Source organism: Nelumbo nucifera, chromosome 4, assembly GCF_055504915.1.
Source record: "Nelumbo nucifera cultivar China Antique chromosome 4, China Antique-T2T, whole genome shotgun sequence".
NCBI classification, from domain to species: domain Eukaryota; kingdom Viridiplantae; phylum Streptophyta; class Magnoliopsida; order Proteales; family Nelumbonaceae; genus Nelumbo; species Nelumbo nucifera.
In genome coordinates this window covers 86,635,420-86,661,008 of record NC_142652.1, presented here as the reverse complement: position 1 = coordinate 86,661,008, position 25,589 = coordinate 86,635,420, and the positions used below count along the sequence as shown (strand labels likewise).

General features: G+C 36.2%; 2 protein-coding genes across 3 annotated transcripts; one reads left to right on the top strand and one right to left on the bottom strand.

Annotated features, from left to right (window-relative positions):
- The first annotated feature begins 4,589 nt into the window (after positions 1-4,589).
- Positions 4,590-7,203, top strand: LOC104613285 (uncharacterized). The gene has a single exon (XM_010281042.3). The coding sequence runs from the start codon at positions 4,745-4,747 to the stop codon at positions 7,007-7,009; it is 2,265 nt and encodes a 754-aa protein (XP_010279344.2). The 5' UTR covers positions 4,590-4,744; the 3' UTR covers positions 7,010-7,203.
- Positions 7,204-7,857: 654 nt separating this feature from the next.
- LOC104613294 (LEC14B homolog) lies at positions 7,858-23,314 on the bottom strand. 2 transcript variants are annotated; one of them, XM_010281064.3, is made up of 10 exons: positions 23,173-23,314; positions 21,967-22,472; positions 21,738-21,857; positions 19,201-19,278; positions 17,372-17,548; positions 13,067-13,144; positions 12,442-12,617; positions 9,932-10,090; positions 9,619-9,679; positions 7,858-8,269 (listed from the first exon to the last, which is right to left on the bottom strand). In XM_010281064.3, the coding sequence occupies exons 2-10, from the start codon at positions 22,369-22,371 to the stop codon at positions 8,078-8,080; spliced, it is 1,446 nt and encodes a 481-aa protein (XP_010279366.1). In that variant the 5' UTR covers positions 22,372-22,472; positions 23,173-23,314; the 3' UTR covers positions 7,858-8,077. The 2 variants fall into 2 exon arrangements, with proteins under 2 accessions (XP_010279366.1, XP_010279357.1); XM_010281055.3 differs by having other exon boundaries at positions 22,986-23,278.
- Positions 23,315-25,589: the final 2,275 nt, after the last annotated feature.

The following is a 25,589-nucleotide window of genomic DNA, read 5'->3' as shown; positions in this document are numbered from 1 at the left end:
TTACCTGGAGAAGCAAAAAACAAAGTGTAGTAGCTAGATCCAGTGCTAAAGCTGAATATCGAGCAATGGCTCATGGAGTGGCTGAAATTATGTGGACAAAGAATCTGTTGAGTAAGTTGGGTTTTCCAGTGGACAGACTTATGACCCTATTCTGTGATAACAAAGTAGCCATAAACATTATTGCTAACCCTGTGCTACATGATAGAACTAAACACATCGAAGTCGACAAGCATTTTATCAGAGAGAAGGTTATCACAGGGGAAGTGTGTACTCCCTATGTTAGCTCTGAGGATCAACTTGCAGACATCTTTACAAAAGGACTACACCACTCACGACATCATGATTTATGTGACAAGTTGGCATGATTGACATCTATGTCCCAACTTGAGGGGGAGTGTTAATAGCTGTTATTTTTCCTATGTATAGTACCGCAGGGGTACTATTATACTTTTACTCTTTCTTATTTTAGTTGTTGTCACCCTAGTATATATATTGAAAAAGCTATGGCACCAATAGTATCTTTTGCTCTCAGATCTCTCTTCTCTCTTCTCTCTTCTCTCTCTCTCTCTCTCTCTCTCTCTCTTCTTCCATTCTTCTCTCTTGCATATTAATTCGGATGTGTCAAACTAACATAAAATAGAATAGCAAATCAAGGAGAAAATAAGAAAAAATAGAGAGAATACCAAGATTTAATGTGGTTCACCTCGGTAGCCTACATCCACGGGAAGAGAGAGAAAAATATCACATGGATGATCTATCTAGACTCACAACAAAATATCACTCTCAGTCTAAGTAACCCCAAGAAAAAATGCTACAAGTGACTGGTCACTTACAAACTACACTGTGAAAGAAGGTGACTAGGCAAGACATTATTAAAACACCCTAAGGTGCATTCAAAAAGTGTGGACATATGCATGGCATGTACACTTCCTGTATAGAGGAACATACAAAAACATAACATTTTACACATGCATGCCATATGGAGTGCATGCATCTAATCTGATGCCCGATATTTTGTTATAAAAAAATAAAAATTAATACTAAAGCACCATTTTGTCATGCTCCTGCTATACACTACCATAAGAAAAGTAACATAACACTGACAGTCCTGCTCATTCTCAAATAATGCAACAAACCTAGAGTTGGATATTAAGAACAAGAAACAATGAGAGACTTGTAGAGGAAAATGAAGTGAGATATGGAAGAACACTTACAAAGAAGTCAATCCTCGAGGAACAGGGATCTAATCATCCATTCTCTTCCTCTTAATTCTTAATGTGATTGTCAGAGAAAGGGGCTCCATCTCTGCTTCTTCTTCATTTCAGCAGCAATGTTCTTGCATTTCTTTTTTCTTAGCAAAGTTTGTATATATCCAAGTATTTAACAGCATGTTTTCAGTGTACTTCATCTGAAACACCCGTTTTGGTTTCTTTCAATGCTCTACATTCATTTGAATATGATGTGAGACACTTATGAATTCTGAACTAGTGACTTTGAACTTTAAAAGTAATATATTGATGGCTGATGATACCTCATGCTGAGGAGGCTTATAGCAAATATATAATTTTCTAATTTCTCATAGTTTTTGTATTGTGGGATATTTACTATATTTTTCTATTTGTTTTATTTTCTATTTAATTATTTATTAATTAAAAATTCATTTCTAAGAGGGGCTTATACTTCTTTTGTTCTGGTTTACTCCTCACACCTTAGGATAGTGGATCTAGTTGCATCATGCCTCTGCATTTTAAAACACTCAGCAAGATATAAAGCCATCTTCAATTTTTTTTTCTTAGTAGGTTGCAAGTGGTCATGCACTCACAAAGAGATTCAAAAAATTAAAAAAGAAAAAGAAAAGTGAGATGGTGGAGAGCCAAAGTCTTTCTCTAGGAAAGCCCAAGATTTCCAATTCCCCAAAAAGTTTTTTTCTTAATTCCCACAAATTCTGGTAAAATTAGAATCCAATCCAAAATCCTCTTCCCAACAATTGAACAGTGTTGATCCTTGTGCCTGGACTAAATTATCTGGAAGAACAATTTGGGTTGGCCATGAAAAAACCAGGGGAAGGGACTACATGTGATTGTTAGGTAGAGAGAGAGAAAGAGAGATTCAACAAGAGAACTCATGTACTCAATTCCTTGGAAGGGCCTGTAAACATTGATGTTCCAAGGGGCACTAATGCTCACAAGAAAGTTGGAAGCCAAGGGGCAACAGGATCTAATGTGCTATTGACCCACCAAAGTCAAGTCAAATCTAATCTGGTTTATGTTCCCAGGAAAAATATCTGATATGAGAAATACCCTGCCAAAGATTTGATAGTGGCCTATACTGAAAAAAAAAATATTGCTGATCTATTTGTTTCTGATTTGCTGTTCAAACCATAAGAAGCCCACAAGATGTATGGTTCCATCGGAAATCACCAAGGCCATTTGCCTAGATGTGCCATGTAACAATTGACACACTAAATAGATTTCAAGCACAGTAACAAGTATTGAGGATAAGACTTCCCACCTTCAACCAGGTGGTGTAACTTGGTTGAGGATGGATCGGTTTTGGAATTGCAAAGAGCTGAACTTAATTCAGCCCAATTCTAAGCTGCGATTGTACAGATTGAATACTTCAATTGAACTTTTAAGGGAGAATATGGTCAATTTGTACTCCCATCTTTCATTAAATGCAAGAATTCTAGCTATCTTAGAGAAGATGGAAGCCCAGATAGCCCAGATATTAATTTATTGTTGGGTTCTGATTAATGTCAATTTGATTGTGTTGAAGGTGCATAAAATATTAATTATTTTACTTAATTTTTTTATTTTTTTAATTTTAATTATTTTACTATTGTTTTATAAAAAAATAATATTTATTGGTTAATATTAATTCATTGATGCATTCTTCAATATATTTATCATATAAAATGTAAAAATTAGATGTTTATGATTAACTGTGTAGATCAAGGTTTCTAAACCATCATTGACTTGGACGGTCCTAACTGTTCAGCCCAGGAACTGTCCAGGCAAGCGGTTCCATTTTACCCCAATTGGCCAAAAACCATTGAAAAAGTCAACAACCCATAGACCCGAGCGATCAAACCGTCGACCCGTTCAACGGGTTTTTACCATTTTTATTTTTAATTATTATTTTTTATTTTTTAATCTATTTGTTAGAACAGGCCGTCCATTCGAATTGGACGGTCGGACTGTCGATCCGGAAACCAGTGGCCAAAATGATTCCGTTTCTGAGTCATTTTTTAAAATGTTGGTGCAAATCATTTGTAAATGCACAAAGTGTGGTCCAGTCCACACCACACCACACAAACTGTCGAATTGGACTGGTCCAGTCCACACCACACAATTTGTCCACTGTTCAAAACAATTGTGGACTATGGTGTGGTGTGGATTGGTCCCTGGCACAAGGTGTGGTGTGGACCAGTCCACACCCTCCAATTTCTCATCCACACACAAAACACCCCTTAAGATGTTAGAACTAGGCCGATCAGTTCTGGTTTAGCTAATTGATTAATTATATTCTTATTGTTTACATATTGTCTTAAATTACCCCAAGTTTTTTTCACAATAGAGGGAGAACTTAAGTTACTATAATACAATATGTAAACAGTAAGGATAGAATTAATCAATTAACTAAATCATAAGGCTAATTTAAAAAATTTGCCAAAAAAAGTAAAGGATGGAATGTGGCTGGTATGAAAATGCTCTTATGAGAATATCTAAAATCTAAATCCAAGTGTCAAGTTAACAGCTAACCATGGGTTGCGTATCAGCAAACGTGGGAATTCACATATGGAGACCGAATCAGCCCCCCACAGCACATCCTCGCTGTGAATTGCGAACGTCTCTCGATGATGATATCATCATCATAGGGAGATGTTCCCAATACCCGATGATGACATCATCATCATAGAGATGTTCCCAATACACGGCAAGGATGCGGGGATGTGCTATGGGACATTGTAGGGGGCTAATTTGATCTCACATCTATGCCCCAAAAACGCCCCACTTTCGAGACCAGATGGACACCTCACATGTGCCTCACACGTACATCGTACCCATTTATTGGGAACATCTACCGTACTTATACGTTATTATTCATGGAAGATGTTTCCAATGCACGGTGAATGTGCATGTGAGGTGGCCAAATGTGAGGAGCAGATCCCGTTCCCCCACTTTCAGTATGCATTGGGAAATCTTCCATACTTATTATTGAGAGATGTTGCCGATACACGGTTGGGATGGGCCGTGGAGCGGTTTTGGGGCGCTAACTGTAGCGCATAGATGCGAATTTCAAACGTGGCACGTTGGTGAAGTCAACATCCTTAATCCCAACCGTTCCCGTGCTTGAAGGAGAGCAGATCTGCTCCTCACGCATCGTACCTCACACCGAATTCACATCATATCTTGGCCGTACATCGAGTCTCATAATATTCGCAATAGACGGTGGAATATGCCTGTGAGGTCGGTGTAAGGAGCGCTTCGAGAGGACCAGATCCGGGTTCCAATTCCACCCAGAGTTTCTAATACACCCGGAAACTCCTCGAACGTTGGGTTCAGCATTTAAATTTTTGAAATTGACTCTCTCACTCCCTCAGTCCCTCTCTTATCTTCAAAGACTTAAACTGCCTAACTTCTCCACCATTAATAGAAAAGAAAAACCCTAGCCAGAAAGAAAACCCTAACCTCTCATCTCCAATCCCTTCGCCTTTGTCGTTCCTCGCAACTCGGACAATCAAATGGCGAAGAAGAAGGCCTCGAAGCAAGAGAAGCCTCCCATAGATCTCCCCCCGTCCCAGGAAGAGAAGAAGCCTCAAGAAAAACCTCGCGATACCATGGAGGAGGACCCCTTGGAGAAGCTCGCCAGCTTGAAATCTCTCAATGCTCTTCTCCTAAAAGAGACTGTCGAGCGCAGGCAACAGGTCGACTCTCTTCTTCAGTCCAAAGAAGCCCTTGAATCGGAGATATCTCGCTCGGCTGCCCAGAAGCAGACATTGACGGCCGAGAATGAACTCTTTGAAGATGAGATGATAGCTGCCGAGATCGAGCAGCGCCTTACTCTGGTTTTCGTCTCTTCTCAACTCCACCAACAAGCGGAGCGGCTTAAGAGCCAGATTCGGAGGGAGAATGAAAAAGTGAGAGCCGAGAGTGCTGCTTTCAAAGCTAAGATAGAAGAGAATGTCAGAGACGAGGAGAGACGGAGAGAAGCTGTGGAGATGAAGTTGACACAACAGCAGAGAGATATCGATCAGCTCAGTGACAATTTTAGTAGGTATAAGGAAAGAGCAAGTAAGGATATTGATTTGAAACAAAAGGAAATGGATCAGTTGAGGTCGATCGTGGAAAACCTGGAGAAGAGCAATGAAGAGGCTCGTAACGAGATTCGACGGATACAAGTAGAGCGCGATGGTGTCCTGGGAGAGAAGGAAGAAATGGTGGGAACACTTGGGGAACTGAAGAAAGCGGTTGCTGATGTTGTTAGGGAGAGGGATCAGATTGAACAGGCCAGGATTGATGGGGACCGTGAGATTGACTCTTTGAAGAAATCTGTAGAGGCCTTCACTGCAGATCTTAGTCGTGAGAGAGATGCTTCTGATCGTGTCCTTCTTGAGAAAGATATGATTCAGAAGGATCTTGATATCCAGACACTGCAGGTAGAAGGTCTGAGGTCGGAACTCCTTCAGCTGGAGAAGAACTATGTAGAGACTCAAAACGAGCTCCGGCAATTACAGACAGAGCGCCAAGGACTACTGGAAGAAAAGGAGGAAAGAGAAAGGGACCTTGGATGCTTGCTAAGTGACAAGGACTCTTTACAGAGAAGGCTAGAGGAGTCATCACGGTTAGTTGAAGATACGGAGAGGGAGATCAGAGGACTTGTTGCTGAGAAGGAACAGATTGAACTGGAGAGGACTAATCAGGCAGCTACAATAACCGAATTGCAGAAAGAAGTAGGCGAGCTCATTTCTACCATATCCATCCTAAGAAAGCATGAAGAGAGTCTGCAACTGGAAGTTTCTGAGATGGGGAAAAGGAATGCTGATGCTTTGGAAAAGCAGGAGCACTTAAGAGAGGAGTTCAACGCATTGGTGGAAGAAAAAAGGGAGGCAGAAACAAGTATTGAGCAGTTAATGGAGGAAAAATCTTCAACAATGAGAAGTTTGGAGGAGTCCTTGCAGCAATTAGAGGAGCAGAGGAGAAAGATGCTTGAGATTGTTAAAGAGAAGGCTGACATAGAGCAGGTGAAGATTAAGCAGGAAATTGAGATTGCTGAACTGCACAAAGAGGCGGGTGAGCTTAGGGCCACTACATCCGAACTACAAAGGTCATGTGACGACCACACAGAAAAAAATAACCAACTCCAGCACAAGGTTATCAGTCAGAGAGATGCTTTGGAGCATATTACTGTTGAGAGGGATGATGCTATGAAGGAGCTTGAGCAAGAGAGAAATGTGGCATCAAGCTTGAGGATTGAAATTGTGGGATTAGAGAAGAACTTGAAGGATACCCAAGGAGAGCTCATGCAGATAAGCATGGAAAGGGATAGCCTGATTGTGGAAAAGAAAGAAAAGGAAAACCACATTGAACTGCTGATGGAGGACAAAGCATTCATGGAAAGAACAGTGGCAGAAGCTCAACAAGGTCTGAAGGAATCGCGCATGAAGGTGAAATCTGCAGATGGGTTTTGTGGGAGAACCTTATCCATGTTAAAGGACACTGCAACCATGATTTATGGCTCCCAAGGTAAAGAGATAGATGGAAAAGAATATTTTATTGGTAATTCAGAGAGTATAGAAGAGGAAATTCTACCTTTTGTTACAGAGCTGGAAGCGATCAAGAAGGCATTCAGAAATAGGGAGGAAAAGGCGGAGGACATGAACCGGCAACTGGAATTACTGCACAACTCTCTGACAGCACAGAAGAAGAGGAACTTCTGGGCATGGCTATCTTCTGCAACAGCAATTTTTGCTGCAGTATCCGTGGCCTTTGCTTCTAGTGGACGCTAACCGATGCATATTTTTTCAGTTTCGTTTTTCCTTTAGTGGTTCTGTAGGCTGTAGCAACTTCTAGGATCTAAATTTTGTAGTTCACTGAACAGTGAAAACGTTGCAGTATCAAGTTTAACTCTTCCAACTAAGAAGAGCATGTTTTGTTTTTCTTTTTCCTTCTAGTAACGAATAAATGATGGCCAGTTCACATATTGGCTCTGATCGCTTACCACAGTCGATTCAGATGATTTGTTCTACATAGTGTTTTTTTAATATCAATTATTAACAGAAACAGTGCATGCCTGAATGCAATGAAGAAACAAATCGCTACATTTTAATCCAAAACATATTCAAAATAAAGAATTATTTTCTGGGTAAGAGAAGATGCAAATGATTTGCTTCATCCTGAAATGACACGATGCTTTTCTATCGACAACTGGATCCAGATTTTAGATGGTCAATTATGCTCTCAGAAGCAATCGAAGTGGAATAACGTATGTGTTTGAAACCGTGGAAATTTATTGACTAAATGTTTTATACTTGATTTGTTTGAAAAATCAAGAAAAGCAATGATGAACCCATTTATTAACAGTTAGGCGCCATTAAGCATCACATCAGCAAAACAGTGAATAAATGTCTATCTGCTGGGAGAAGCATTAAAATGAAGTTTCTCCCAACGGTAGGCACACATATAAACCAAAATCTACTTTTGCAAGTCCCTATGCATATGGATTCACATAATAGGGAAATGTTGAAGTGGTGCTTATGTGGCAGCATTTATTCAATAAACCCCCATGATTCCAAACACACATAACATCAGGTGGCATTCCCAAACACCATAAACAAATGAAGAGAGACTGCCGAGATTGGCTTGATAAACCATAAATATATTTGATAATTTGAAAGCGTGCTGCTCTTTACAAGAGGCAGGAAGGTTCCAATTCTACAAGGATTGGCTATAGGTTTACAATTTAAATGCTTAAATAAAAAGAATATTATGTAATACAATTTCACCTGGTGATAAAGGTAATTTGAATCACAATATAAATACAGAGGCAAATAATAGATATATGACTTGAATGCCTTTCAATATAAATCTCTCCTCCGAGATCTTCTCTTCACCAAGGGGCGTGATGCCTCCCCTGTTCCAGGAAATTCCCATCTGGCTATCACCCCATCCCAGGAGGAGCTGACGAGCAATGGGAAGGAAGGATGCCAACTACAATCTCTAACAGTTGTAGAATGGTAGTTGAGCTTTGCAACTTCGGCTCCACTCACCTACAAAGAGAGAGAGAGAGAGAACAAGATTTCATTAAAGAGAAACAAAGTGCATGAGATAATGTGTACAGGGAAAGCAGCGCAAAACGAGCTTGGTTCTTCTACCCACATTCCTATCCACTGGTATCTCCATTGTCATTCATGGGGACATGTTCCTAATACATGGCAGTAGTGTCTTATGTGTAGAGATTTGGGAAAAGTCTGTGGGTAGGAGATCTGGAGTGTCACAGAACAGTGCGGAAAAATACTACATAGGCAAAGTACGTCCACTATACATGAAGTCCCTTTGAGACCCTGACTTGGCTAACCCATCAACTATGGAATTCAACTCTCTAGGAATCCAATGAAGAGTTAAATTCATAGAAAGCAAGATGAGACAAAAGTATTTGGAATCAGGACAAGAACTATTTAAGAACAGATTTGATCTGCAAAGCCTCAAAATTGACATGCAATACACAGACAACATGCAAGCATTTTGGAACTTGATTTTGCAGGTTCATGAAAGGAGATCTAGATGATGTTTCTTTTTTCTCAATCTACCAGGCTACACCAATATGATTACAAACTTCCAACTTGTAGCATATTTTTTCCGACTTACCCTGTAGTATCTTCTGAGTAACCAAAAGAAAATACATTGGAATGTCAGAATCGCATATTGTGTCTATATGATTCACTAGGGCACGTGCATTAACCACTACAAGATACTCCTTCAAATTCATTAGATGTAGACCTGTTCATGGGCCGGGTAGCACGATGGGCCGACCTGATCTAAGTTAGGCTTGGACAGGATTTTAGGCCCACGGGCTCAGGCTTGGGCCTGAAATATCAGGCCCGACCTTTTTTCGAGCTGGGCTCGGGCTTTCTCAAAAAAGCCTGGCCCGGGCCCGACTTGATAATGTATTATATAATAAAAATATATTTTATATAATAAAATATATATAATTTTTTTCTTTATTTTTCTTCTCTTTTTTCAAGTAATAGTGAGATCTTTCATTATTTTTTTAGGTTTTGAGGTCTTTTAATATAAATAAAATAGTTTTTAATTGACTAAAAAGAGGAAAAAAATATTTTTTTCCAAATTTCTGGCCGGTCTTGGGCTCAAGACCTAGGCCCAATGGTCAGGTCGGGCTTAGGCTCGAGCCTAAGCATATTCTGTTACTATAGAGGCAAAGCCCAGCCCGAACCTGGCCAGGCCCGGCCCTGCGGCCCATGAACAGGTCTAATCAGATGTCAACACGTTTTTGTGCTCCACATGCACAATATTGGCAAAAAGAACATGTTTCCCCATTTCAAAATAATTTTCAGGCATAAGAAATTTGAATTGAACAGAACAATGATTGTGAAAGTACCAAATCATAAATATAAACAAAACCGTCAGAAGATCCGGTGTAGATGTATTTTTGACCAGTGCTGCAACAAGAAATTAAGAAATTAGTAATACGTAAATGAAAGAATGCAACCATTTACATCACACAAACTGTGTAGTTTGAAGAAATCAAGATGCAGAAACTATAGTTTACTAGATTCATTCAGCCGGCCCAAAATTGAGTTTGAAGCAAGTTTCTTAGCCAGTGCAACAGAGCTTAGTCATGAATTGAGGTACACTGATTCACAGATCTTTAAAAACCCTTAGTGAGATAGAAATTACTATTCATATATTACCTCTCAGCCGGGGAAAAGTAACAGCGGACAAGAGTTCGCAGGACAGAATGACCACTATATGTAGCCAATGATTGATCATTCGGATGTTTCAAGCCTCTTGCCTGGGTTGGGTAATCCCTCCATCTGTAATCCCATTCATAATTTCTAAATCTTGTGATGCTGGAAAGAACAAACAGAGCTATATCAGCATTAGCTCATGAATTTGTCAATTTTAATCAATAGATACAAATCCTTAAACTTTCATAACTTGGTACGACCAAGCCCAATTCATTGGTTGAAAACTCTGCTGAACTTGACCAAGTATTCAGCCTTTTGACACACCAAATTAAGAAGTTATATAGACAAGGTGTCTATATGATCACATAACAATTATGATTAATGTACTATGTGTAGCATGTGCACACAGAACATGCATCATGCATGCAGGCATAGACCAGAATCAGTATGGATGAGTTTATCTCCATATCAAAACCATAGAGGCTTTCAAGGAAGCATGAATGCATACATCTAGCTCCACATCCAAGGTTTGCCTATTCCCAGTTCAGGTTACATAGGAGTTGCATGAGGTAATCAATTTGACTCCACAAACAAACCATTCAACTAAAAGAGAATGTCATGTTGCTCACAGCTCATAATTGATAGTATTATTATTATTATTATTTTTCTTTTTATGATATGATCTCAAAGTATGCAATTTGGATGTAATAGATGGGCATGCTGATCTCAATGAAAATATGAATTTTGTTCTGTACTCCTATTGGCAGATAATCTACATCAAATAACATATCCAACAGAGAAATGGAGAAGTTTTTTTCCTTATTCCTCACCCAATGACAAATTTGTAGTTTGAGTGTTCTGGATTTTAGTATTTTTCAGTTTTCAAATTTATTTCCAAGTGTTTGTCATTTTAAAGGATCTAATCATGAACCATATTGTAAATCATAAGATTATTTCTGTTTTTACAAACTTGTCAAAACACTAAAAATAGATAAACTATAAATATATAAAAGTGATTTTATCCTAATTTTGATCTATATGTAGCATATGCGTACCTAAAACAATAAGAGTTTACCACATGTACATTAGAAGCCTTAGATGATATAATCAAGTTTCACCTGTATCCACATGCAGTTTCTTTTTAACCAACATGTGAATGTGTGTGTGTGTGTGTGTAGGGGGGGGGACTCAATAGTATTTCTAAAAGGTCTTAAATAACCTAAAAAAACCATTTTCTAGTATGGCCTTTAAAACAAGTCTCCCTTGACAAAACTACAAAAACAAAGAAATCACACAATAGAGAACTAGTTCTTAATCGAATTGATTTGAACTCAGATTGTATAAATCATAAGATTCATCAATAAAATTATATGATTCAAACAAAATTGTTATATTTTTGCAAAAAATAAAGGATTAAGACATAAGATTCAAATTGAAAACCTTGGGGTTCATGATTCAAATCATAAATCATAATTGTAGATTATAAGATTTTGACAACATTTCTTTAAATAGAAACATCATTCATTGACAACCTACAAGGATTACAATCTTGAATTCCTTAACTGAGAACCAATGGATCTGTAGCTGTTTGACCTCACTCCCATAACCTGTTAAGGGTATGTTTGATGGTGCAACCACTGAAGACAGACAACTACAGGAGAAAGAAAGTACTACTGAAGGCGGCCATAAGATGGCAATGAAGTGTGATCTTAAGATCAAGGTAGGCCACAAGTAGTAACTCCATATCTACCAAGCCCATACAATGGGATATAACGTGTACAAATGTACAATTCTAGTTTTCTACCCAAGTAATCACAAAGACAAGTTGCAATTGAAATATTAATCATATTCCTGTATGGCATCAGGGAAGCAACTTTCCCCATGTAATGGATTAACATTTGCAGGAACTCAGGTGCTGCCAAGTTGATCAAGTGATATCTGATGCCTCTCTGTAATGCAATTTGCAAATAGAAATGCAGTTTTGACTGGAGTAATGGTACTACCATGATTGGGGGTCCAGATTCATCCCAATCAATTGAAGAATCTTCTTGGACTTGCAAGTAACATGCCCGTGTCAAGTCTATACTCCCCGAGTATTACATGCATGAGGTATCAATCTCCCTCTTAAGTCTTGATGTTGAAGCAACCACATATCCATATTGACTCTACAAGAGCTGTGAAGGATGGAATTATAATTCTTATTTTGCATATGATAATCTTTTTGTAGACATTAAAGGAATAGTGTTTTATGATATATTATACTTTAGCATTTCTCAAAAAAAAACAGTACTCAACCGGGACTTTTAATATTATGATAAGGACCTGCAGGTAATCTGAACATCTCATTTAGACATTTTAAATAATGAAAAATGAATTTGAGATTACAAAATAAAATAATTATAATACCTGAACTCACTTTAAGATTAAATATATATTTTTACTCACTAAATAGGAAATAGGAAAACAGAAGTAAAGAAAGAAAGAGGGAATAGTATCAGGCAGAAGTAGCATACCAACTAGCATAGGAAGACATTTTCCGAATATCCCAAAGTTTGATGGTCTGATCTTTCCCATTTGAGATTAAGTAACGACCATCTCCCCTACTGTCAATAAATGTAACGCCTTCTAAATGCCCTACCAGAACCCCAGCTGGACGTCCATTTGCAATAAAGCAACGCCTGTCCCACACCTGATGGTGTAATAAATTATATCTCAGTTCTTTGACCAAATAAGCACAGAGTCAGAAAGTATCTAATAGAATTACTTTAATCTCATTTACATCAATATAGATACAAGAGCTGCAGAAGTTTGGTGATGAGAGAGACAAAAATAATCAAACATAAAGTCCATAGGATAATTCCATATGGAAGTTGTTAGGATGTTGATATGAAGAATAAATACTCCAGATGAACAAAAATAAAAACATTGAATAACCATCACCCTCTACAAACCACTATCCTATTAAAAATGAACTCAAAAATAAATTGACATTGAAATAAACCAAAGAAAAAAATGCACACACCCACTAAAGAATACATAGACATGTCCCTACACCCACAAGGGTATATGTTTACTCAAACAACCAAAAGCTATGAACCCCTATACCAACTCAGGGAAATAATCCCACATCAAAATTACCTTACAAAGGTTGTCATCACTCCCAGAATATATGATATGGTCACTTTCATCCGCAAAGCATACTGTGTTTACATCAGACTACAAAAGGAAAAGAAAACACAATCAGTATCTCTGAAATCTAAACATATATATCCTGTTTAAGGAATATTATCAGTATATCTAAGCCAAAAAAATTACATCTGTTGCAGAGAGAAATTCCTTCAAGGAAAAAAGAGAAATTTCATACAACTATATGGAGCAGGCCTTATATAGGAAAAAGTTTGGGAGTTATGTGAGATTTTTCCTTTTTTTTCTTTTGATAAGATAACTAATATATTGTATTATATAGAAAAAAGAAGGCTATACATGCATTACAGACAATTTTACCTTCAAAAAGAAAACTACTGTGTGAGCTATTACCATATAAAGACCATCCCCACAGTCCTAGCTAACCCATCTTCTATTAAATTCATCTCCTTTCAAATCCATCATGTCTGTACCAATATTCCTCTTTCAACTCTAATGCTCCATCTGATTGCATTTTCCAAGTCACCTTATATGGCGGGCGAAGATAGATGAAGTCTCTTTGCAATACAAATTCTGGTAAGGAGAGATCTCACCTCAACTTCTGAACTCAAAAACACCCTCCCTGGTCCAGAATTTTCTTGTGAGCTGCTATCAACCTGTGTTATGGTGAGACCCTGGACAAGGAGGGCGAGTGCAACTCTAGGGATTAGGTCAGCTAAAAACGACTTTAAATTTCAGGAGGTTCCTACCAATGGTGTCAATATAATATTACATTTAATTCTAGTACAACCAGCATCCATGAGTTAGGTAAACCAAGGACCTGACCCCTTAAAGCCTCATAAGATAACTTTTTGTTGTCAAAGATCACTCTTCTGTTTCTCTTCCCACGTGAATGCATGCATGCTGGGTTTCCAATATATATTGCTCCATTCCCCCAACATATTGACATGCCACTGAAGTAACAGGTCAATGAAATTCCCCATGGCAACCAACTGCAGTCTAAGTAACCCCAAGAAGAAGTGCTGCAACTGTCTGGTCACTTACAAATTACAATGTAATAGAAGGTGACTAGTTTATTCTCTATTTTTCAATTATGTGTATCATACTCACAGAAAGATAAGTGTTTCTAAAAGTTTGGAAGGCACATCCCAGGAGACGTGCTACAGGCAAGATATTAGCAAAGCACCCTAAGGTGCATTGAGAAAGTATTGACATATGCATGGGATGTACACCTCCTGTATAGAGGAACATACAAAAACATACACTTTATATGATGTGTACACTTTTTAAGCATGCCATATGGAGTGCATGCATCTCATCTGATGCCCGATATTTTGTTATAAAATAATAAAAAATAAAACTAGAGCACCATTTTATCATGCTCCTGTTATACACTACCATAAGAAAAGTAACATAATACTGACAGTCCTGCTCATTCTCAAATAAAGAAACAAACCTAGATTTGGTTATTAAGAAAAAGAAACAATGAGGAGAAACTTGTGGAGGACAATGAAGAGAGAACTGGAAGAACACTCATAGAGAAGTGGAGACCATAGACGATTGTATGCTTTCTTGCATTCACAGGATTGGCTTCTTCTTTGGTTTTCCTCAGAGGAACAGGGATCTAATCATTTATTCTCTTCCTCTTAATTCTTCATGTGATTGTCAGAGAAAGGAGCTCCACCTCTGTTTCTTCTTCATTTCATCAGCAACGTTCTTGCATTTATTTTTTTAGCAAAGTCTTTGTATATCCTAAGTATTTAACAGCAAGGTTTCAGTGTCCTTAACCTGAAACACTTGTTTTGGTTGCTTTCAATACTCTACATTCATTTGAATATGATATGAGACACTTGTTTACGTTAATGTTATGCAATTTAAATTAATGTTATGAGACACTCGTGAATACTGAACTTGTGATTTGCAACTTTGCAAATGATATATTAATGGCTGATGATACTTCATGCTGAGGAGGCTTATAGCAAATGTATCTTTTAATTTCTCTTTCTTTTTTTTTGTATTTTGGGATATTTACTATATTTTTATATTTTTTTATTTATTAATTAAAAAATTTATGCTTAAGAGGGGCTTATACCTCTTATGTCCTGGTTTACTCCTCACACCTCAGGATAGTGGATCTCCTTGCATCATGCCTCTGCATTTTAAAACACTGAGCAAGATATAAAGCCATCCTCAATTCTTTCTCTTTAGTAGGTTGCAAGTGGTTATGCGTCCACAAAGAGCTTCAAAAAAAAAACTGGGTGAGATGGTGGAGAGCCATAATCTTTCTCTAGGAAAGCACTACAAATACAAGCCCGACATTTCCAATTCTAAGGCACACCAAGCCTCCCCCAAAAGTTTCTTTGTTAGTTCCCACAAATTCTGGTGAAATCAGAATCCTATCTAAAATCCTCTTCCCAACAATTGAACAGTGTTGATCCTTGTGCCTGGACTAAATGATCTGGAAGACCAATTTGGGTTGGCCATGAAAAAATCAGGGGAAGGGACTACATGTCATTGTCAGGTAGAGAGAGAGAGAATAAATGTGGTTGTCAGGTAAACAGAGAGAGGGAAAGGCATCCTTAAGAGATTCAACTTATGCCACCTCCAACTTATGTACTTTATTCCTTGGAAGGGTCTACAAACATTGATGTTCCATGTCGGACCATGCTTTCCTCTCAATGAAATAAAGATAACAGTATTATGATCACAAGAAACTTAATGTGCTATTGCCCCACCAAAGTATAGTTAAATCTAATCTGATTTATGTTCCCAGGAAAAATATCTGATATGAACAATACCCTCCCAAAGATTTGAGAGTGACTTACACTGCAAAAGATTGCTGATCTATTTGTTTCTGATTTTCTGCTCAAACCATAGGAAGCCCACAAGATGTATGGTTCCATGGGAAATCACCAAGGCCATTTGCCTAGATGTGCCATGCAACAGTTGACACACTAAATAGATTGAAAACACAGTAACAATTATGAGGACAAGACTTCCCACCTTCAACCAGGTGGTGCAACTTGGTTCAGGATGGATCAGGTTTGGAATTGCAAAGAGCTGAACTTAAATTAGCCCAAATCTAAGCTGTGATTGTACAGATTGAATACTTCAATTGAATTTTTGAGGGAGAATAAGGTAAATTCGAACTCCCATCCTTCATTAAATGCAAGAATTCTATCCAGGTTCAGAGAAGATGGAAGCCCAGATATTAATTTCTTGCTGGGTTCTGATTAATGTCAGTTTGATCGTGTTGAAGGTGCAGAAGAAAAAACACATTATCTATTGTCTTTTCAAGGAAATATTAATCTCTTTATTGCAAATAATATCTGTGTCAATACACCCCCCCCCCCCAGCTAAGCAAAATTTCAATCCTGTCTCTCCACATCCTTATTCTTTGACTCTAAACCTGAAAACAAGAACTCTGTTCTTTCTCACTCTGTACTTCTCAGAAAATTTAGGGTTAAACCCAACCTTTTGAACACCCATTTTTAACCTTTAAACAAGAAACTATTTCCCTGTGCTTTACACACTTATGGGACAGGCCAACATCCTAACAGTCCTATGTCAGCCCTCTTTTCAAGCTAAAAAACATCCAAAAGAATGTGCTGATCTCTATTAGAAAGGAAGCACACAGGGGCTTAGCCTTGTCCTTCTCCTCCTGGCAAAATTCATTATTGGTTGAAATAGGAGTACATTTTGTGCACCAATCTGCCACATTGACACAAGTCCTGCAAGAAGCAAGGAGTCTTTCCATGGAAAGTAAGCAGGGGCTGAGAATCCAGAGTATGACAACAGAAGAATGAACACCATTCAGAGTTCAGTATTTACATCCACCTAGTCAAAACTTGAACATCTAAACCATGCTATCTCTGATTCAAACCCATGAGCTAAAAAAACAATGTTGAGATTATTATTTATCCTTAAACCATGATAGTTATTACTAAATTATGACATTGAATCTCTCTTATTTTCCAACAGTGATATTTGAATGATAAACCCCACAAAACATTGTCTCGTGGTACTATCATCCAAAATTTATCTTCAAAGCATTTTCTTTGCAGCATCAAAAAATATCAAAATCGATTTGGACTTGAACTTTGGAATTGCAGTGTTGTACAACCTAGTGGCCTATAATAATTAGCTTGTGGCACATATTCTTCTGCTAAGAGATTATCTACTAAGGGTGAACATCAATACCTGTCATAGTTGTTAAGGTGCTAAGTCAAGGTTAGACAATTAGAACAGAAAAATATATTTAAAAATAAATAAAACTATTAGAACAGAAAATTATAATACCGAATGTGCCGATATTCGAAGAGTAAGCTTATTTTCGCAAAGGTCATAAACATATATTGAATTATCATTGCTTCCAGCTACAAGTTCTCGCCCATCATTTGAAAATTTTACAGAGAAGATCCCAAAGGAGTATTCCCCATCATCATCAACAGAGAAATCTAAACCATCATGAATCTCCTGTACAAGTAAAGAAGTCCTATGTAATAAGATTTCCAAGAAGATTTGCAAAAAGGGGACACTGTGCAACTTCATTTTAGTAAGAACCTCCTTTCAGGAGAAAACTGGAAGGCTAGTGCATGTAGGTAAACCATAATTGCAGGCATCACAGAGTATGCATCTCCAAGGGTGGAAAATCCCATCATTAAATAGGTCTCACCTCTTATATCTCATATGTCAAAATGGTCAATCTGCTTGGATGAACCCAACCATACAAACGCATCATGATCTTTTTAACAGTTAGACAAATAAAATATGACCAAGAGTTTTGAATTAAGTCAATATCAGGATTGTCAGGATAATCTAAACAGTTAGTTAAATTCCTAAGTAAGGAAAATGATATTTAGAAAATGCAACCTTACAAGCTTAGCTGTCACATATACAAAATAAATTTCTAAGTTAGAACTAAACTTATTTTGTGACCTAAAATAGCTCCTATTCAACCATTTTCTACACAGGAAACCATTATAACTTGTAGAACATGGAGTAGTGTTTGCAGTGATTTTCTTGGGACCAGTTGATCAAAGGAACTTGACTAGAGCTGAATTGATTGTGGAACAATGACTAAGGTTGGGAAAATTGTTTAAATTATAGAGAAATTGCAGTTGAATGGGATTCATGAGTAGTACCTGGATGGTTTAAAAACCCACACCTAGGATATGGCAATGTGGAGACAAATTATGGGAAGTAAGAAGTCTAGCAATGCACATAAGGCTCAGTTTGGAAAGAATACAAATACAAATATGTACGGTGCAAATACAAGGTTTTGCACTTTACATATTTGTATTTGTACTCTTACCAAACTGAGCTAAGGACATCATTTTACATGGACTTAGCAATCAGCAAACAGCTTGGTAGATTCTTTGGCTAGAGAAAGAGTAAACAGAAACCGGCTGGGAGGTCACCACTAAGGGGGACATGGGAAAATGGTTGTATAAGTGAGATCTGTTGGGTTAATAATCATGTGCTTGCCTAAAGCAATGTTATAAAATGCAGAGGCGTGATGTGAGGCGTTCCACTACCTAGAGGCGTGAGGCATAGTTCAGAACGCAAGAGGCGTAAGCCTCCTTAAGAGGAGGGGGGTTAGGAGGAGGATAAAGAGGAAGGGGGGATCTCATTTTATTTTTATTTTTAATAAAAATCTTTTATATTAAGAAGAATAAAGATGCATAACATTAGTTGAAAGGGGCAGGGGACAAACCACTTTCTTTCCCCTTATCTTTTCTTCCCTTCCCTTTCCTTTCCTTTTCTTTCCTTTTCTCTTTTTTTCTTCTCTTTCTTTTTCTTTCCCTTCCCTTTCTTTTCCTTTCCTTTACTTTTTTTCTTTTTTCTTTTTTTTTCTGTCTTTTTATATCAGATGTGCATGAGGCGTATGCCTCTAGCATGCCTCATGAAAAAAGCGCAAGAGGCATACGCCTCAGAGGTGTCAGCGCCTCTGGCATACGCCTCAGGGCGTTTTGGGAGCGCCTCACGCCTCCAGGTGTACGCCTCCCACGCCTTTTAAAACACTGGCCTAAAGTTTATTGAGGGGTACTAGGCAATTTCTTTATATATTATCTCATCCTTTCCGTTCAAATTGAATAAATTTAACAATTGCCAATAAAAAAACATACAGTAACGTTTGCAACCGACTCCGTTGCAGTAGATCCAACATTCACAATATGGACAACAGGTGACATGCTGGCATAGACCTGCAATTAAAAATCATCATCAGATAACTGTTAGGCCATGTATAAAGACCACCCACAAACAGTTTAATCAAATTTTAAATGATTAGTGAAAAATAAAAGTACAAACAACAAGAACATGTAAAGTACAAGAAGGATAGGGTAAAAAATAATTTTTTAACATTTGAAAATTAGAAAAATTGGAAATTCAGATCAGTTCTAAATGACAACACTAATCATCAATGGCAAAAAATGTTGTCAAGGCTACACCTAGGTGATAAGGCGCTATTGGAGGGTTGCCTTGCCCAAACGCCTTTACATTTATATGTAAGACACTACATAATATTTTTATATTTTTTTTTTATGTTATTAATAGTAGTACGATAGATTTTATCAGACTAAATTATTCATATTGTGGGTTTATAATATTAATATTATTACTCTTATACTAGTTTCTTTTTATTATTTTCTTATTTGTTTGGGTTGAATCGACACACGAGTCAGTGACACAATCTTGAACCCTTGAAGGCTTTAAAACCTGAATTGATAGGTAAGGAGTAACTTGATGATTTTATCCAATTGACACACAAGAACAATCAATAGGACTTCTTCTTCATCTTCCTATGCCCAAAACAAGGTCTCAGCTTTCTTTTTCCTTTTTTTTTTTTATGAATAGGGCTCAGCCCTTATGTTTTGTATGTTTTCTTCCCTTTCCTTCCTTATCTTTCTTCTCATAACTATGTTGAATTGTTGATTTTCTATCTCTTGATACAGGGTTTATACTTATTTCGCAAGGATTACAATAATTATTAGTTAAAGATTAACGCTTATTACTATGAAGCCTAGGGAACTACCCAAGGATTTATATTTTTTTTTATTTTAAAAAACTCTTCACCTAGGCAATACATAAACACCTGCTGAGGTGACCTTTGCCTTGGTGCCTTGAAAACTATGGCATGAAATCATGGTTTATGATGGTCAAACAGCAATCTGAAGTTCACAACAGAGAGCTGTAACACTTAACATTTGTAAATGTTGTATACAAAAGGATCTTGGATTGTTTTTCCACACTCATGTGGGAGATATTCTCATTATACATGTTGTCCCCATCGATTCCTTAGCATACTTAAACAAGAGTATATGCATAATTTATTCATCATCCTATCAGTGGTTTATTTACAAGATTAAAAAAAATCAAGAGTAGGACCTTTTTCATATATAAATTTCTATCTACTCAAAGTTCCTGCAGCCATTTGGATAATGAATGGTCAAAATTTGAGCCTATACCACTTTTTGTTTCTTTTTTTTTCCTTCTCCCTTCTTCTAAGAATACATCCTTTCGATATAAAAAGATTATAGTTTTTTATATAATAAGTATGAAAAATAAACTTTAGAGGAAAGAAGGCAGCATATACAATATATAATACACTAGTCTGATCAGTAAGAATCTACCATGCCCAAAAAACGAAATCCATATGTTACCAAAAGTTAGGGGGAAAAAGGAATAACACCTAGATACTGCAGAAATTTGAATAGGTATCTTCTAACATCCAGTAAACTTTCATACAAGATACAATAAGAGAATTCATAAAATAAAATTTCAAATAACCAGAAATATCTGATCTGATTTAAAATTTTCAACCAGCACTAGTATGATTGATTTTGAGAAGGAAAACTCTCAGAATTACAGAAAAATCACTTTCATAGAGTTAAAACCTTATAAACCACTTAGTGTAAGAGAAATCTTGAAGAAGAAATGGATAATGCAATGACATTCCCTTAATCCACTGTCAAAATAAGGAGAAGATGCCATGTAGAATAGATTACCAGAAAAAGGCAAATCCTTTGAAGTAGATCCCCCAAACTTGGGGAGATCATTCTGGTCAACACACCCAAACATTAAAATCCATTATCCAATGTTGGTCCCAGCTAGATGGGGTCTTGCGAGAGGTGGACCGGATACAGACCTAAGGGTCCATTTGGTTTGTGGGAATAGGGGTCCAGAATCGGAATCAGAATGGCCCATTCCAATTTGCAACTGTTTGGTTGGGTGGAATCAGAATCTCCCATTCCCATTCCTGGTGGAATGGCATTCCCCCATTTGAGGGAATGGCCATTCCTTCCCCTTCCCCTGGAAAATGAGAATCCATTCCAGCCAATTCTGATTCCGATTCCAATTCCAGTCTGACCAAACAGGTAAGGGGAATACACCATTCCAACTGTGAACCAAACGACTCTAACTTTTGCCTCTTATTTTATTTTATTTTATTTATTTGCACAAAGTGGCTGCTCACAGGCTCAAGCCCACGTTCTCATGCTTATCATTCCATGATTTTACCATTACATCAAGCAATGGCCAACCCACCCAAACATCAGTTCATAAAGTTGTAATAATTTAGAATAATACCATACAAATTAAAATCTATCATCATAGAGACATGTATATATGCATTTAGTTTCATTAACTTGCACCACCAACTTACAAGAAATCGTTGGTCTGGGGAAAGAGATGTATCAGTTACAGTCCATCGCAAGCTTCTTGCAAGAATGTCTTTCTGAACTTTCCATCCACTATCCACATTGTATATTCTAATGTGGCTACCCTATTTAGGAAAAGAAAACAAGAGGGATTCTTGTATTGGTCAATTACCATAAGAAAAATGATGCTGTTTTCCAAAATTGATCACAGCTTGGAGGCAGACAAGTCATTACCTGAAACCCAGCAACAAAAAGGGAACCATCAGCAGAAAACTGGGATACATAAGCTCGACTACTCATCTCGTCGACCTGCCACGGACCATTGACAGGCAAATATCTGCTGAGTACATGACAACAATCTACTGAAGAGAATCTTCCTTTCCTGGATTGGTTACCCTCTCGGCCAGCAAGCATCTTCACCACCGATACAGGCAACTCCCTCCTACCAGGTGCAACACGACTTAAAGTTTCATGGGACCCTGATCTAAGCTTGGTGAGATGAGCAATTTCATGATCAAGGTGAGGCAATGATTCTCCGTGGCTCTGACTAGCAAACTGACTAGCAGAAGCCGTATTGGTGGTCTTCCCACCGTCACACAGCTGAGAATCTATTTCAAGTCTACTCATTGCATAACCCATTTCATCATTTGCAGCTTCACTGGCTGTTCAATTTTATTCCAGTACCCCTTGGTTACAAATTGCAGCAAAGAGGCCTGGAATTAGAATATAACTACGTAACTCTGCAAAAAAAAAAAAAAAAAACATGAATTAGATGAAGATATCATTCACAAAAAACACAGTACAATTACTTCAGCTAGCTGCCTCTACTCAATTTACTGACTACTACAGGATATATTGTCAGTAGAGTGAGTGGAACCAATTAAGAGTCCTATACTTGAGAATTGAAATGTTCCTCTTTACAATTTAAGCAAATATCGTTTTGAAGAATATGCAATATTAAAATCTTTTATTAAAAAAAGGACAATTAATCTAAGTTCCGCACTCCCGCTTTGGTCCAAAAACGCAGAAGTAGGTTCTCTTGACCAAAAAGAAGTCTCGAATTCTAGCTCAATTAAATAAATGAATAAACAGTGACGAACAATAAACTGATCATCAAATTCAAACAGATACTGGAAATACACATGTATATATAAATAAAAATCGTAAAGCAATAAGGAATGAAAGCCAAGTGTTCACTTGAATTGAACCAACGAAATTTATCAGAGTGACAGATAACAAGAATTGCAACAAACCAAAGATCAGAAAACAGATCATCGAGCTTGAGAAATAACAAGAAACGAATTCCGATAACCAAAAAAACAAAGTGACTGGAGAATCGATAATCTCAATTCTATCAAAGATCAGAGACTTGACGACTGGAGAGAGAGAGGTAGAGGGAGAGGATCGTGTCTGTAATCTATATATCGTGAGGATCCGAACATGGGATAAAATTGGATAATCATTTGATTTTTGATTTTTTCTGCTGAAGCGTCCTCGTCGACTCGTTTGTGAATTGTGAGGTTGAATTTGAACGTCGGTTCGTTTTGACAGGCGGTAGGCGGGTAAGATGAGCTGATGAGGTGTGTGTCTTGTTCTGGGCTTGGGGGTTGGTGGGGGGAACTTGGGCCGGTGCCCGGTGCCCGGTGCCCGTCTTCTCTTGTAAGCTGTAACTGTAAGGAATCTGGCACAGCTTACGACACGTAACCTGTAACCCCATTTATCCCGGGAACAGGCCTACTTTTGGCCCACACTTTAACTGCTTCAATGATCGTGAGAGCGACGTGTTTATCACCTAATGGGTAATAAATTCATAGTTTTTGTTACCTCAATTTTTCAATTAAAATACTTTAATATCAAATCAGCTCACATCATCTTTATCAAAAAAAAAATCAACTTCACATCATCTCTCTATCTATCATTTATATATGGGAAATTGTCCAAAACTCACCCTGAGTTTTTTGCATTTCTCTTAAATTCATCATAATTTCTTAAAATGTCTAAAATTCACCTTGTCATTAACTTGACGTTAAACAAACCAACGGGTGTTAATATATTACCATTTTAATATTTAGACATAAAAAAAGGAAAAACACAAAAAATATTTTTAAATATAAAATACATAAAAACATAAAAACTACAAAAAATTATAAAAATTGCAAACAAAATAAAAAATTATTTTCAAATTATAGAAACTATAGAAATTGAAAAACAAAATCAAAAAATAAAAATTGTAGAAAAAACACAAAAATTATAGAAAACACAGAAATTACAAATAAATAACAAAAAATACAGGAAAATTTATAGACTGTAGAAAATAGAAAATTATAAAAAACAAATTATAAAAAAATAGGAAATTATAACAAAATACTAAAAATGCAAAAAAAAAGAAAATTTAAAACTAAAAAAGACCATTTTTCCTCTAACTCGCCATTCAAGGGTAATTTGGTCATGAAAATTGTAATTTATGCTAACATAGACACTTCTGTTAAGAAGCATTAACAATGAACTAACAGAATGTGAGTTTTGGAAAATAAAACTTTACTGACATGGTGAGTTTTAAACATTTTGAAAAGTTGTGGTGAGTTTAAGGGAAATGTTGAAAACTCATGGTGAGTTTTAGACAACTTTCCTTTGTATATATATCATCTATCTATATATATATATATATATATTAAAATAAGAAAGTCTAAAAATTTTTCATTTTTATGAATTTTTAATTTTTTTAATTCATGTCATTTTCCAAATTACTAATTAAAAACTCTACTTTTCTCAAAAAAATCTTACTAAAATCTCTCCCAATAGGGAAAATCTATGATGCAGAAAAGATATGGTATGGGAAGAGTTTTGACCAATCAAAACCCACCCATGAATTTTGATAAATAACACTTGATTGACTACCACATATTCCAGTTGACGAATCAGAAGTTTTTCGGATATCATATCTTTTCCATATCATAGTCGAACCCCTCCCAATAACCTAAATAATCTAATATCCTAAAATTTCTCCAAAACAACCTCCCCCACTATTTCTCATATAAGTTATCTCTAAATTAGTAGAGAGTCTCTCTCCTAAATTATCTCTAGTTATTATTTATCTTCTCTCCCACTTTTTATCTACATCTATCTAAAAAAGTTTTGAACTAAAAAATTTAAGAATTATTTAAATATTATAACAAAATTATATAGTAACTTTAAAATATTTATTAAAAAAGACAAAAAATAATTATAACCGATTTAATATTATTCATATTATTAATTATTGTTTTTACAAAATTCATCACGAAGTTATGTACAAACAATATAAATTATGATTTTCTAGATTATTCAATCTAAATGTTATTCAAATAATAAAAATCTAACATAAAAATGAAATATTATTTAAATATCTCAATAACTAAATATCTTAAATAACAAAATATTAAAATTAATGTTTTATATCAATCAATAATATATTTTAAATAGTTACTGAATAATTTTCAATTAAAATAAATAGATTAAGATTTTAAATATTTAGTTAAATAACGAAATATTTAACATAGCTAGAATTTAAATAGTTAAAATAAAAAAAATTATGTATTAATAGTACTATCATTTTATGGATTATTAAATTCAAAAAGTAATTAATATTTTAAAATTAAAATAATGATATTATTTTAATAAATAAATAGTAATGTAAATAACTAATTTCGTTTATACCAATTAATAATTCTAGAAAATAACTTTCAAAAAAATTATTGTTTACTAATAATAATTTTAAAAACTTAATCTCTATCTACTTTATATTTATCTATAATAAAATTAATATTTATTCTATTTTAGTAATTATTTATTGTTTTTTATGATAAATATATTTTCAA

Coding starts and splice junctions, on each gene's coding strand:
- LOC104613294 (XM_010281064.3), bottom strand. CDS start 22,371: ATGGGTTATGCAATGAGTAGACTTGAAATAGATTCTCAGCTGTGTGAC. Junction 12,618..13,066: donor GTGATGACAACCTTTGTAAG/GTAATTTTGATG, acceptor TTACACCATCAG/GTGTGGGACAGGCGTTGCTT. Junction 8,270..9,618: donor TTGTTTATATTTATGATTTG/GTACTTTCACAA, acceptor CTCTCTTTGTAG/GTGAGTGGAGCCGAAGTTGC.
- LOC104613285 (XM_010281042.3), top strand. CDS start 4,745: ATGGCGAAGAAGAAGGCCTCGAAGCAAGAGAAGCCTCCCATAGATCTC.